We start from the raw sequence: 15,378 nt of genomic DNA, 5'->3' as shown, positions 1-15,378 counted from the left end.
TCTGGAGGGCCGAAGCTCTCAATTTGATAGCGGGAGGTAGCTTATCTTTTTTTGTTAGTACGACTGGTATCTCCTATTTTGACGACGGATTACGAATCTTCACTTGTAAATTTTCTTGAGAGATGACTATTTTAATTAATTAGTTTGTAAACATTATGTGTTTAGTGGGCCTGCTATCACGTAATACGAATATTCCAGGGAATAACTTTTTTAAAACGGATCTTTCATTAGTTTATGATAGAAAATGGCACAATGTAAAACCTCAAACGACGAAAAATAAGAAAATTGGACAGACAACCATTATCTTAAGTGATCTAATAAATGTAAAGTCACCTAATAAATGTACGGCAGCATTTCACGGGCGGTCGACTAAATGTTTCTAGAAGTGCGCTCGATGTTTGGTAGGCAAGGCCAGCCGTGTCTGCTCACCGGAGTGCAACGATTGGATGGAACTCCGACCTCTGCTGAGGAAAGTGACCGACTGGGTGAAGAGCGAGTGCCGGTGCTGCAGCTGCTTGTCCCCGCAGCCCGGACCCCGACGGTCGCAGCGCCATCTCTGGAACAACTTGCGCAGCTCCGTCTGCACCTGGGGCCGGGGAGCCAAGATACCCGAGCAGTCAGCGCGGAACGCTCCGTGGGACGGACGCCCAGTTAGCGAAAACGAAAGAAGACACCCTTCGGCAATGGACTGCCCGAAGACAATAAATGATGATATAGGTTACATGAACGGTAGCGATAATAAACGACATGTGCTGCATTATTTTTATATTGCAGTTATTAGGATAATCTAGCCGTTATCAAAAGGGACGCATACAGAAAACATTAACTTTATTTAAATCAGAGCATAAACTTATCACAGATAAAACGCAATGAGCTTAGAAGTAGATATCTTAAAGTACACTCTAAAAAACGCCCGTGCGTCTGCTTTCCCGCACAACACTTGGAGAGCCAATCAGCGCAACTTGCGGAGGCACACACTTAAAATTTTTACACCCTTATTCGTGTAAATGGCTCGTCCTCTGGCTAACGCCTTTATTCGTGTAAGGGTGTTAGCCGCCGGAGGTGGTGAAAATCGTGTTAACTGCTAACACCCTAAAAACAATATGGCGGCCAGTATGCGACAGGCGATACGAGCCTGGCGAGCCGTACGCGGCTTCTCGCCGGAGCAAGAGCATACGGCTCGCACGCTCGTTTGGTGTCATCTGTAGGCGCAAAAAACTTTCCAAACATCTCTATGTCCAAGCGCCAACACCGCAAATAATACGAGTAAGGCCGAAACCGCTGGAGACTGAACAGCCGAGACTGTCGCCGAAGTCTCGCTCGGCCTGCTCAATGCCGGTCGCATTTTCATCGCATCAGAAGCGCTTATAAAGAAGGGATAGCTTTACAAAACACTGACAGGCTGGCTTTATTGAACAAAACGCCCACTTGCCGTGGACAAGTTGACAACGAATCGCTCCGACACCCTCTGTCGACAGCGGCTAGGAGGTATCGCACTCGCGCTCCGTGTGGCTCTCGATTAACTATTGCCTGTGCTCACCTCTGTTACGTGCGTTATCCACTCATGAACGTTTGTGCGTGAACAGCGGCATTCAGCACCTAGAACACGCGCTGGGGAAGCCGCCTAACCTCCTTTTGTTGCAATCAGGCAGCATAACACGGCGACACAGCTGCCAGCGGAACCGAACAACTCGGAGCGATCAACACGACGGATGGACTAATGGCATTCAGCCCTCTAATAGTTATAGATCACCAACCGCCACACTTTTCAAATTGGGCGGCGACAACCCCCATCTAGCGACGAAAACAAAAAGTGATAAACATTTGAAAAAAGAAAACAGCAGTTTTTTGCTGCCTACCGCGCGGTTACATTCACTCACGACATCGACATACACACAACACAGTACATACACACGCGCATACAAGCACTGATCAATAGCACAACACACAACAAATAGTACATACAACCTACTTATACAAACCGACAACTGCCCCGAGCGGTATATATGCCCTCCTATTTCGCGCATCGGTTAGCCCAGTGACCACGCTAGTCTTAATCAAGATATGAAAAGATTACGCCAATTTTATTTTTCAATAATATTTTTTCTGCATTTGTCTTAGGTAGGTACACATATCCCTTAATAACTTCTTACAGCATAATGTATTCTAATGATACGCGCCTAACTTCTAGTAACTCAACATGAGTGACGAGAAAAAAAAAATCGTGTGAATTCTGTCTAGCAACCACACTCGCGGCGTGGTTGCTATGGCGACGCTGTCGGTACGCGCGCCGGCAGCCGTCCAGCTGGTTCGGCCGTTCGGCTGGTTCGGCTACGGCCGAGTGCGCGAGTCCACGGTGAACGCCGCGAACGCAATCGAGAAAACAAAGCGTCGACTACTGAAGCTGTACGTAATCGAGTTTCCGCCCGTTCGCTGCCGAATTCTTCGTAGTCTTCTTCCGCCCGTTCGAAAGGGAACAGCCTACCAGTACGATTACCGCCGTGGCTTCAGTGGCTTCATCTTCGGAGGGAACTATCAACTGAATTAGTTCCAAAACGCGGGTGCAACAGGCAGCGCAACGTGGCGCGGTCCACGCACAAAGTCGGTAAGTAAACAAAACACTCAATGCCGTTCCATTCTTTTTTTTTCTCTACGGGGGCGCGCGGTGTTTCTGGGTGGCTCAAGGTATGGGAAAGCAACCGGAAAAATCGGCGCCTGATCGACCATGGGGTGAAAATTTCAAGGCGTATCGTACGCAAACGACAGCGTTTGCCAGCGGAAGACTCGGTCGTCCGTGGCGAACGCATTTTTAGTATTTTTAAGGATGTTCTAGCTGCAAAAGAAAGGAGCGCCTTAAAATTTCACAAGGTAAAATACACTGCTGAGGAAACGACGCCCCTTTGCGTGCAGGCGCCGATTTTTCCGGCAGAGTTTAGCGCGCTGTGAAATGCAGTGTGCATTTAGGGAGAGTTTTGGCATAATATAATGTTGCTCATTGGAAATAAAAAAAAAGAAATGCTGGCATCATATGTTTACACACTCTTAGTCATTTTTGGAATCTTAAGTACCCTTTTTGTGGCAGGTATTGGACGCCAGCACATTTTACGTAGGAACGAAGAGTGGAATCCGGCCAATTCCCTTCCACATTAACATCAAATGAGTGCTGTGAAAGCAAAGAAGAAAGTGAGGGTGAAACAGTTCCTGCAGTACCAGAAGTGCCAGAAACAAGAAAAGTGCCCCGAAGTGGAAAATATACTCCCTTGAAAAGGATCCAAAAGAAATAGAGGTTATCAGGTATACCGCCGAGCGTCACAGACCTGGACACTCCATTTCAGTTTTTTAAATGCCCATGCCCTGATGAGCTGTTTACAGCGATATTTGAGGGGACCATCCTGTATTGAACTCAATGCCACCATGAACACCATTTTCGGGTTCTGGTCACACCTCCACGCAGGATGTCCTGCTTCAGATCAAGGATATTCTTGACAGAATCTCCTATACGACAACGCGGGCGGTCCTGGCCCTGGATATAAAGGGCGCCTTTGACAACGTCAGTCACACGCTGGTGTTCGAGAACTTGGCTTCAACTGGGTGCGGGCCCCGGATGTATGATTATGTGCGGGACTTCCTGAGCAACTGGATGGCCACCATCGGAATCGAGTCCATCCGCACAAGCACCATCCCGATACCGAGCAAGGGCAACCGGCAAGGCTCGGTCCTGTCACCCACCTTGTTACCTGGCGATGTGCAAGCCGCCTCCTCTACTGGAACGGATTCCCCGGATGAAGCATACACTCTATGCCACTCTATGTGGACGACCTGACGATTTGGGCTACGTCGGGATCGGACAGCGGGAGGCAAGACTTCCTCGAAGAAGTCATTGAGACGGTGCAGAACTACGTCGAGGCCGGCAACCTCCAGCGCGCCCCCGATAAGTCTCAGCTGTTGCTCCTCCGCGCGGGCAAGCCAATTCCCGAAGAAGAAGAAGGCGGACATCCGCCTCACGTTAAAGGATGTACCCCCGTGCCGGTGGTGAAGCGGGTTCGGATACTGGGGCCTTCAGCTCCAGCGGGACGGCGGAGCCAAGTACACGGTCGACCGACTCGTCAAGACAACCACGCAAGTCATGCGCATGGTGAGAAGGATAACGAGTCACAGACACGGGCTCTAGGAGTCGGACCTGATCCGGCTGACCCAACCACTCGTCGTGAGCCACATCGCCTGCGCAAATCCGTATTTTAACCTGACCTGCTGTCGAGAGGTAAGGGCAAGATGGACGTGATTATTCGCAAGGGGTACTAGCTGGCACTGGGGGTGCCGCCGTACGCGTCGAACGCCAAGCTCCGGCTGCTAAGTGTAAACAACACCTACCAGGAACTCATCAACATGCACCTAGCCAGTCAGTGGGAGCACCTGGCCCTCACACTGAGTGGGCGGCATGCCCCGAGCTCGCTCGGCATCCCCATCCCCGCATCGCAATGCGAGGCTATCCAGCTGCTGCTGGCCCTTTGGGACAAGATCCAGGTGGCACCAATCCCGTGAAAGCTGAACCCATCTTTGCATCCAGGTCGCTGGATGGCTCCCGGTCCCTTGATTCCGCTTGGTCCCGTCGTGTAGCATAGGGCCCCTGGTAGCAATCGGTTGCTAGCCCAGCATTTAAGCATACTCCAGCCTTTTTGTACGTAAAGCAAAACAATTACTGCAACTGAATACTTCTTACCTGACAATAATCGTAGTTTGCACTGCTCAATGCCCTTCTGTTTTATCTAAAATACCGCAACTAAGTGCTCCGAGTACTGGTCGGAGCACTGCGGTGCAGGCTAAGTTTCTACTTCACCTGTTGCCCTTCTGTTTTATCTAAAGTACCGCAACTAAGTACTCCGAGTACCGGTCGGAGGTCTGCGGTGCCAGGTGAAGTTTCTGCTTATAAAAAAGTGTCTGCCCAAAAGCTTGCTTCGGTACCACGAGCTGCAACAGGAAGCCTGATGCAGAGGCTTTAAGAGCAAGCTCCATGCTTTGAATGTTGCTAAGCATGCGCGCTTGTGCAGTGCAACTGTCGTTCAGGACAACGTGCTCATTCTTGGCATTTCAGTTTCACTTGCACTTAAAGGGATGTTGAACCGAAATCTGGATTCCATAAAACACGGCGGCAAAAGCGTGTAACAAGATGCTACAAACACCAAAACATCACTCATACAGCGATATTTCGAATGGATGACCTTACTTTTAAAAATAGGAGGCGCATTTGACAGATTTGTTTGTCTTGTTTCTCCGAGAAGGAAAGGGAACGACCTCGCGTCTTCTCCGCCTCGCCGCCTTGAGGGGGCGAAGCAGAGAGGAGAAAACGAGATATCTTGACGTCACGCGCCTCATCGGCCTCGTTCAATCTCAACCTCTTTCTCCAAAAATACGGCCGTCCATTCGAGATATCGCCTTGTGACTACGAGTAGTGTTTTAGGGATTATAGCGTCCCGCCTACGGCTTCTGCATCGTTTTCTGAAATCCAAATTTCGGTTCACCAGCCCTTTAAAGGGAAACGGAGTGTGGCAGCGATTGGATGATTTCTTGTGTCAGCCGGAGTTGCCTACCATTACCACTGTAGGGCAGCAAAGGCTACAGGCATGCAAGAGCGACTTTGAGAAGCGCTTTCGCAGAACAAGAGCTTGCGATAGAGCGTGTACTAGCTCGCACTTGTCGCCTTCGACCGCGCTGTCACCCTGGCAAGCCTTCGGCAACACCTTCAGAATGCCCGCATTCTTCAAGAAAGCCACAATGTTATGAATATACCACAACAATGCCTGGCTTTTATTTTTTTTCTAAAAAAGAGCATTTATGAAACTTTGAAAATGCAGCAGTGCACGCTCATTACCTTCGGTACTGCTTAGTACGTGCTCACTCACGCTCACCTTATCCAGGCTGAAAAGCTTGTGCTCGGACGGGGCGTATTGAACACTGGTGGTGTCTTTTGACTGAAGTAATATACAAAGTATGAACAGGAGTGATAAAGAAACACAACATTTAATGCCGGTCATCTCCACTTTTAAAAAGTATCTCAACGTGAGATTAATTTGACATTTCCTAGCAAGGGTGATGAATTCCAGACAGGGTGACACAAACCGTTTTGATAAAAACGTAAAAACAAAATGTAACTACTCCATACAGGTGCCTAATAGTTTGATGACTAGGAAACAACACGGAGGACTAGAGAAATGTGATGAATATAAATGAATAAAGCTGGTCATGAATTCAAGCATACTTAGGTATGTGAGCGACACAACTTGCAGCTGCCATCTCAAGAAAAACAAACAAAGCCTTTAATGATTTCGAAAATCGGAACAATCCTGGCAGGAGTTTCACAGACTTTGGCGATTGCACTATGTGATCAGCAATCAGGCTACAGGTGTTTTCTTGATTGTATTAATCACCTTGATTGCAACTGGCCGTAGCTGTGAGTAGATTAGAATAAGACAAAGCCTCTCAAGAAGGCAGCTCGTATTGTACGTCTTCTGGCCATGGGCGAAGCCGAAAAGCCAGTAGGCCGCCATGACCACAGTAAAGCCTTCGAAAAGCCAAATGGTTCCCTCCTGCATATTAAAGCAGAATTGATTCAGTCAGAGAATAATAAAGACCGCACTGATGAGTATGATTTTAAGCATGAAATGCTTTTAGCTCCCGGCCACCAAACTGATGACATATCTTTTCGGGAACTAATGCCAAAAATCACTTCAAAACATCCCAGGTTTCGAAGTTGACTTTTGCGTTGGTTTTCCTATTTGAAACCGGCTTTGAAACCTACTGGGTCTCGAAGTCAGTTTTGGATGAGAAACGTGTACACTAGCAGGGTTCAAAATTTGCTGTCAAAATTTCGTTTCCTTGAGACAAGGAAAACAAAAAGGAACATACACACTACCGTCTCAAAACCAGCACAGCATACAGCTGTCATTTATTTCCACAAGTCATCTTCCTTGTCATCCCACACGCTACACATGCTATGGAACCTATTCCTATACACACTATGAAACCTATTAATTCCGAACTACAGCTTTAAAAAATTATCCAACATTCAAATTACTTTTTTGTATGACATCTCACTACCGAATTCTAAACCAAGAGCGCATCATTCGTTTAAACCGTTTGAAGCAATCGCCTGACGAGGAGCCCGTTGTCGTCACGCTTTGACGGCGCACTTTAGTTCACCTTTCTGCCGCCGTCTTGGGGGGAGTCTCAGGCATTGTCCCCGCGCAAATATTACCACAACTGTTTAATTGATTGGTGCGGCACACAAACTTCTGTTCGGGCTGGAACTTGGTCAACAGTGCCTGAGATGAGCCCGACGCCCATTTCAAACATCAAATAAAATTTCGAAATTGCTTTTATAATCTCTTTAAAAGTTTGAATGCAGGCGTCTGGAATTCGCAAAATTTAGTGGCCGCGATTATGTCCTCTGTGACCGATTTGCAAAAATAAATGGTTTTACAGTAATGATCCAGATTGTGATTTATTGGGAATTAACCAGTGCTGTTAATAACATGTTCTGTATTGTCCGCTCTGCTGGCGTTTTTTCTGCCGTCATTGCATCCACGCAGTTTGAAAGTGCACTGCTTTATGCGACAGGTGGCACGCACACACCGTGGCACTTCACTTCATAGCGTGGCATGTGGTGGCAGCAAAAGGCTCTGGCAAAAACATGCTAAGCACAGCATTTGTGGCGGCAGAAAAGATACAAGGCTATTATCTTGTTCCCGAGAGTATAATATGTTGCAGGTTAAGACGGTACGGTGAGGGGAAGAAGCTCCGTCTACACTCTTTCCACTTTAGCAGAAAGGATGCTATAGAGAAAAGAAGGAAACTGCCAATCGTGGCAGGCAAACCCTTTTTGGACTGGCAGAAGTGATGGAAGACGTCAGGCAGTGTAAAAAAAGGGGAAGGGGGTGGACTGCAAACGTGTTTACCAGTAATAAAAAGGGGGAAGAGTGAAAGGAGGTATTCTTCTGTAGATTCCTCTTTCTCCCGGAGCTGTGAATGTGCCATGGCCGGACTGGGCTCAGCTCAATGCCCCAAATCATATTTTAAAAAAAAAATTATTGCCGGCAGAGTTTTGCGGACTCCTAAAATGCCTTTACGGAGAGGTTCCACAAACCCTCTTTCCAGAACCGTTGGCCTAAATTGCGGGCATGGGCATCTGCAGTACGTTTTGCAGGAAAAGGAGGGGGAGGGGGGCAAACCTTGTTTTCTTTCAAAGTTATAGGTTTGAAAGCTACACCCCTTCAGAATAATCCCCCCCCCCCCCCCTTTTCCGCCACTTTGCTGACGCCCATGATTGTGGGCACCTCATCACTTACAAAATGTTTCCTAGGACCCATGTGTAGAAAGTAGGAGCCACCATTCAAGCCCCTGTCATGACTACAGTGCAGACATATCACAATAGCAGGGAAGAACAATAAATAATAATGGACAGTCTGACCGGAAACAATATTGGTACAGTTTCAGACTCGCCACTCGGCTTGCCAGCTGAGCCAGGCTAGAAAAACGAAATTGGCAAAGTGAATGAGTTGCGAGTATAAAGATGCAACAACAAAACCCTACTGGAGTTCTTAGAAAATGTTGGGGCCTTCTTGTCAATGGAAAAGGCACTCAGTAATTAAATTCAATACTCTTTCGGATAGTGAGATTGGTATCGTGGTAAGGTGGGTGCTTGTCCCAAGCTCTTGTTTTAGCACCAGTGGGTGTCAAGTTACACACAGCCAGAAAACAAATCAGCATAGCCAAACGAAGCACAGGACAATTGCATCCGTAAAATAGCCGATGTTCCATATTTCAATTAGTTTTTGATCTCACTCTGCGCAGCACACAATTCATAGCAGACGATTGTCCCTTTTTGGCTCTGTTCGCAGAGCCAAAAAGGGACAATCGACGAACAAGTCTGTTCGTCAAACGACGAACAGACTTGCCAGTCTGTTCGTCGTTTTGTTTCTGTCAGAGAATGATACCTACCTAGTAGCAAACAAACTCATTATTATTCCCTCATGTTAGCAGACGATGCGTCTGGTAGCGGTATTTTATAGCGAGTTCGCTTGACACGCACTGGCACCGTTCGAGTTCTCTCCCAGAATGCATCGCACTCGCAGAGTGTTGCACTGAGAACTGGACTCAAACGAATTCGCCAAATGCACCAAGTGCGGAAGACTGATGCTGCCGCCATCTATGTTGTAGAAAGAATACCGACCTCAAACCGAAACTGGCGCCTTGCTGTTCGGAGTGATGGGTGGGAATGCGAGAGTACAGTCGCTACTAACGTTTATCTACAAACGTTGGTTGCTGCAGCCTGTAGTTTATAGTTGCGATGACTTCAAGCAACTCGGCTGTCATAGGGATAGTTACAGACGGCGTAAATTTCCGCAACCAGCTGTCTACAAAGCAGCTGGTTGCGATCTTTCAATTCTCATAACCGTTTACACTGAAGAAAATGGATGATGCTGTCCGAGCAGAAGCTTGATCCATTTCAGCATGGCATTATGCGTGGACCACTGAAAGGGTACGCCTTAAAACTAGTCTGCTGGAATACCCAGCAAAACTTATCGATTTCGATCGTCATTACAGGTGGATCAGATATTAGCTTTGGTGAGGGCGTCGAGAACGAGAGCTTTCTCGAACAAAATATGACGGGGCAAGCTAGCTGAAGTAGGTAAATGTTAAACATGATGATGTTGCCCAAGCCTCGGGTAAGATCACTAAATTTAGCTTTCTCTGATGCTTATTGGGCAGTCAAAGTTTCTGCTGGGGCAGTTTTGTCGACAAATGTTCAATTTTTCACCCGCACAAGTTGGTGATAAATATCTCGGGGGCCGCTGATGCATTTGTTCTAAGCATTTCTTTACACACTGGTATATTTCACCGTTTTTACGGCAACAGAGCGACTTAAAACCTCCAAATAAAGCACGGTTTGTCAACTGCTTCCTTCATGAAATAGGAGACGCTCACAGTTCAAGCTCGCGTTTGATTCCGTTGCCCGCGGGACGCAGTTTCTATCAGGAAATCTACTTTTTTTCCTTTCAGTTCTGCGACACATCGTAGCAGACAAACTTTCGTCATCTGCTCTAGCACCTTGCCGGCCTAGCCGGAGCGAGGCACGACGGGATTGCATTTTGGCGCAATCTCGATTTTCTCGGTGCAGCGAGTGCATGCACGCATGGGGTGTCAGCAATGAAACGAACTCGGAGAGTGCAACCACTTGTGGAGTGCCGGCTGAAACGAACCCGCTCCACGCTGCGGGTGCTGTGAAACGAACTCGCTAATAGTTCTTCAGTGCAAGCCGGTTGAGACCTCAATGACCAAAATCGGGCTCTCGGTGAGATGGAATGGCAAACTGAGAATGATTTCATGACCAGGGGCCAAACAAATAACAGGTGCATTGTATGGTGAGAGTATTAGCACCGAGAAGTTTGGGAGGCGACCTTTTACAGCGAGCCGGGGTGACGTCCTGCTGAGGACAAAATTTACCCCCTCAATCGCCCTACAAAGGCCGAGACGGCGTTAGCTGTCGGCATATTACTTTCGTTTTTTTTTTGTTTTTTTGTGCGCATTTTACGTAGGAAATGCGAATTATTATATGCGGCCTTATTGAGGTATGGTCTGTAGCTGCAGGCGAAACTTCAACCAACATTCCGAGCATGGTTTCCAGGGCAGACAGTGCATGAATCACAGATGGTATATGAAAAGGAAGAAATGCCACCACACTTGCAGGAGCATTGCAGTATATTTACATCTCGCACAATCAACGCTGCTGATGATTTGAATAAATTAAGAGGTTTTTTTCAACTTTGTTTCTAAACAAAAACGTCTCAGCGAAAAAGCTGCACTCTGCTCGAGCAACATGTTAAATATATTCTGGGCCATGGGGAGAAAATTACAAGTGAGACCGCCCAAAGGCCTTTGACTTAGATGCCATTTGTATGCCCGCAAAGCGGGGTCTGATGTTCTCCTAAAGTGCGAGACAAATGGACGGCAGAATCGTCCGATCCGACAGTCCGAACGCCGCTCCGAATTGAGACACACGCACACGCTTCCGACCTTGCAAGCGACACAACAATCCGTTCGGCTCCGCCCAGGAGATCCAACTTCCAAGCACTCCAGCGGAGGTCCGCGTTCATAGATCTCTGGTCCCAGATTGATGGTTTAGCTCGCACGAGCGAAGCTAGGAGCTCGTTCTTGTTAGCGCGTGCATTCTTTGCCGGGGCCATCTTTCTCGAATGGATCAGCGGGATCTACGCGTCCGGCTTCCCGTCGCCCGTCCCGTTTTCTTATTCGTCCCGACAGACCAAGTATGTCATCATGACGTTCGCGCTAGCTGTGCTGTCATTGGCTGGACGCATCCGACAATCCGTCCGCCGTGCGAAACTATCTGGCGCGTTTGACGCATGTCGGATCGCCGATCTGACGCCTGAAGCGACCAAATTTTTCGGATCAGGCAGTCGTACTGTCGGATCGGACGTCGGATCGGATAGATTTTTCGCGCATGTGTCTCGTGCTTAACTCATGAATCTGCAAAGAACAGAATTTCAGTGTCTGAAACACTTACACCGCCGCTTCCACAACCCCTTGCACAACTGCCTTATATCGTGTGGAGGGGGCGGGGGGGGTTCATCGACGGAGTTGCCTCCACCGATAGCTTTCCATACTTATAACCCAATTATAAGGGTAAACGTGACAAACACGGTTGGAAAAGCTATGAAAATTCTGTCGGCATAAGTCTCACCCAGCGCCTTGTACACTGGGTAAACGAAGCCCCGCTTCTCAACGTGCTTACAGCTCACAACGGCCGATGTTGACGGTGCCTTTCCCATCCTTAGTCTGACTGTCCATGCTCTTTTTAATCTCGAAGTTTTCGGGTGGTAGAATATGATACCAGCTTCTTTTTGTAAATTGCATTGCAGCGCTGAACAGTAGGTCAGCATGATCACAAACCTCCGATCGTGAGGAAACGGGCGCAGGGAAGCCAGCTAGATGCCAGCTAGATGCCAGCTAGATGCCAGAACGCGAAGCGGAGTCCGTCACCAGACGTCACGGTACACCTCACCCAATCAAGACGTGGCGACCGCAGCGACACTTGTGTTTGCTCTGAAGACTAATAGTACGCCGTGCAAGCAATACCATTGATCTCCACGACAATTTGCTGGATCGCGTGTCTCCGCTTGGTCGTTGAAGCTCAGGTGCGGCCACCGGATGGCCACCTTGGGACAAAGATTATCAGTCAACCTTTTGGAGCGTCGTGGAGGCTGCGCGGCAGTAAGCTGAAGACATGTTTTCTGCTCGTTCGTTGTCATTTACCGAAGAAGTTTGTTAAAACCCCGAACGGTGAGAATTGCGTTTGAGAACACGTGGAAATTTTTACGAAAGCTCAGCACCGCAAGAAAAAGGGGCAACTCGTCTAACGCAAATCTTACCGTTCTGGCGGCATGATCAAAGCTTCCATGGCATGCCAAAGTGCTGCATCTTTGTCTTCGCACGCTTGAATACCGATCAAGAATTAACGCCGTGTGGATTTGTTTCGTGAGTGCAAAGAGCATGAAGATGCATGTGCCTCTGGAGCAGCATTTTACTTTACTCTTAAGACTGTATTTGTAACTTGCGGCACTTGCAGTCCAGAAGCGGGCATGATCCAGTGGCGAAAAAGGAGGGGTAGGAGGCTATGGCGACGGCGACAGATTGCACACAACTATATGGACGGGCTTCATACTTTTGCCTTCGAAAACCTACCTTCTTCCACAGCATTGCTCTATTTGTGCTGTCATGTGATCCATTTGAGTAGATTTGGAACATAGCCATGGTTAATCCATAATAGCAACCACCGATTTCGTTTCCTATTGATAGCAACTCGCTGGAACAGCTGGGTGATAGAGAAGATGCCTATGTACGACATACCTTCAAAGCTCTGCCATAGCATTGATTCTTGATAAGTATCCAAGCGTGAAAAGGCACAGAGACGCAGCAGTTTGGCAGGCCAAGGAAGCTTTGATCACGCCGCAAGACCGGCGAGACTCGACGTTCGACAAGTTGTGCCTTTTTCCTGCGGTGCCGCGCTGTTGCACAATATTTTATGCGTTTTCAAAGAAAATTCTTATTGTTTACACATTGCGAGCGTTTGGCGCTCCTTTCACTAAACAGAGGGGAGCGCCGCCGGAGACTGACACTCGAGCGTGCTCTTCGTGCTCCGAGCATTTCTTGGAGCACAAGTGACTTCTTTGCGCTCCGTGATGTCACGTCCACAAACAAGATGGCTGTGCCATTGTTGAGATTGTTGAAACAAAAGGCGTAGCCGGACAGCTGCTCCTTTTCAGTCCATTAGTGGTTAATCCAGCAGGTAAAAACAATTTGATTTGAAAGCCAAGACAGCAATTAGCATTCCGGAAAAGGTTTGTTCATGTGCCTTGCCTGAGAACAAAGTGATCTATCGAACGAGCGTGCTGATAGCTCGGCGACAGAAAAGTTGCCGAGAAGACAGTGGGACGGCTGCCCTTTTTAAACTGCTTAGTCCAGCTGCAGCGAATAAAGATACTTAGATTGGAAAGCCGAAGCATCAGTTAGCATTGCGGGAAAGGTTTGTTCGTGCATCTCTCCTGAAAACAGCTTGCACGGTCGAATATAAACAGCTTGCACGGTCAATAAATAGATCAGCCAAGGTGCCTTTCCCCGCACGTGCTCGAAGCGAGTCTCCAAACCTCTCAGAAATACTTAAACGTTCGTAGAAACTTCATAACGTCGCCGTCTCTTTTACTTTGTACCCTGCCGCTCTACACTGGCTTTAATTAATTTACCACCGAAATAATTTTGGCTTCTCCCACCCGTATCCACGGGATGCCAGGTTCGTCATAACCGTGCGTTGGGAAGGAGCTTGTGCGGCTCGTCAATAGATTTGGTGTGTACGCCATGCGCCGTTTAGTTGCTGTGCCTGGAGTATGAAACTCGGAGCGTCAGAGTAGGAGTAAAGGAGTGTGGACTTAAAGGGGAGCTGCAATCATACTTAAGCGTCTACCTCTTTTGCGGTTTCCACGTCTCTTTGGGTTCGGGTAAGCCAGCGGGCACGGAGAGAATAACTAAATATCAGTGAGTCATATTTTAACCGGACGACGCGGAAACCTCCTCCACCTACGAGGGCGACCCGCATTGCCGAAAGCACGGAATATGTGACGTCTTTGGTCCTGGGCTTACTACTGGTCAGAGCCGCTAAAAGCATTTTTTTTAGTCGATACAAAATATAAGTGTCGCGAACCGTTTCAATTATGTATGAAAGTAGTTTTTGTTCAGTATTTTAGATCAGAAAAGAAACAAATGCAGTTTATAAAGTACGGAAACAAGAAAAGACCCGTCGACAAACCCGCCACCAAGCGGTGAAAAAAACGGTGCATACTAGAAAGGCGTAGTGGGATGAGGCTCCGACGAACAATGGGCTTAGAAAGGTCCCGGATGTACGCGGTGGCGCTGCGGTCGTATACCGGCTCAAGGATCCAACCGGTTCCGAGCGTTCCCAAGGCTTTCGGCGCGGGCTTGGCTGGCGATTTGACCCTTTGGCGGTATGGCAGCGCGAAGTGGCTCCCGTTCTGAACTGATCTTTACCCCGTGTTTGCCGTCGTTTGTGGCCAATGAAGTGTTATGCCGAATTAGTCTTTAATCGCGCGGCAAATGCAATGCGAGCTGCCCTGGCCGCCCGCTTCATACAGCCTAGTCAACACGTGCTTTAGTGGCACCCTCTCGAGCCGTTGACACTGAGTGCGGCAGCCGTGAGCGCTCGATGAGCTCACTACTTCACGGCCACTCAAACCAGGACCTACGACGTCATGAAGGATGTTATTTTTTGCTTGTTTCTGTAAGTCTAATTTGCCTATAACTTTTAAAATAAAGCGAAATTTGAGAAAAGAAAAGTTTCTTTAAATTACTACGTTCAATGCGCTCAGGTTCGGTCCAAATTAAAAACCAGTCAAAAAGTTATTGCAGGGCCACTTTAACGCTCCCAATGACGACAAACGAGCAAAAAACATGTCTTCAGCACGCTGCCGGCCAGCCTCTGCAACGCTCCAAAAGGTTAATTTTCCGTGTCCCAAGATGGTCGTCCGGCAGCCGCAATCACGGAACGGGGAAGCGCAATTTAGCAATTCTCGTAGAGATCAGTAAAAAAATATGGAACGCATACCCTCCTAGCATCCATCAGGTAGGGATAAGCATTCTGTGCAGTCTATATGCCCATCAATGTCAACACATGTAGCCATTTGCAGGCAGTCGCATCCTTTCGAAGATCAATCTGGCCTTCGTCAGGCACCAGCTTTCGCTCTCAGCACACAGCCACTGTTGGTGGGCTTCGAGGCTGCTCGCATCTTCACCCTC

At 48.1% G+C, this 15,378-nt stretch overlaps 1 protein-coding gene across 1 annotated transcript in view; it reads right to left on the bottom strand.

The window, feature by feature from the left end:
• LOC120841730 (parathyroid hormone/parathyroid hormone-related peptide receptor-like) overlaps positions 1-15,378 on the bottom strand; it is a 327,477-nt gene that overhangs the window by 10,330 nt on the left and 301,769 nt on the right. The window contains exon 12 of the mRNA XM_042293968.1: positions 430-586. Coding sequence (XP_042149902.1) covers positions 430-586 — 157 coding nt within the window. The remainder of the gene's footprint in view (positions 1-429; positions 587-15,378) is intronic.

The sequence above is a fragment of the Ixodes scapularis genome, unplaced genomic scaffold (genome assembly GCF_016920785.2).
Source record: "Ixodes scapularis isolate PalLabHiFi unplaced genomic scaffold, ASM1692078v2 PGA_scaffold5__190_contigs__length_132052651, whole genome shotgun sequence".
NCBI classification, from domain to species: domain Eukaryota; kingdom Metazoa; phylum Arthropoda; class Arachnida; order Ixodida; family Ixodidae; genus Ixodes; species Ixodes scapularis.
Note: the sequence above shows the minus strand (reverse complement) of the source record. Positions and strands in the feature narration are given on the sequence as shown.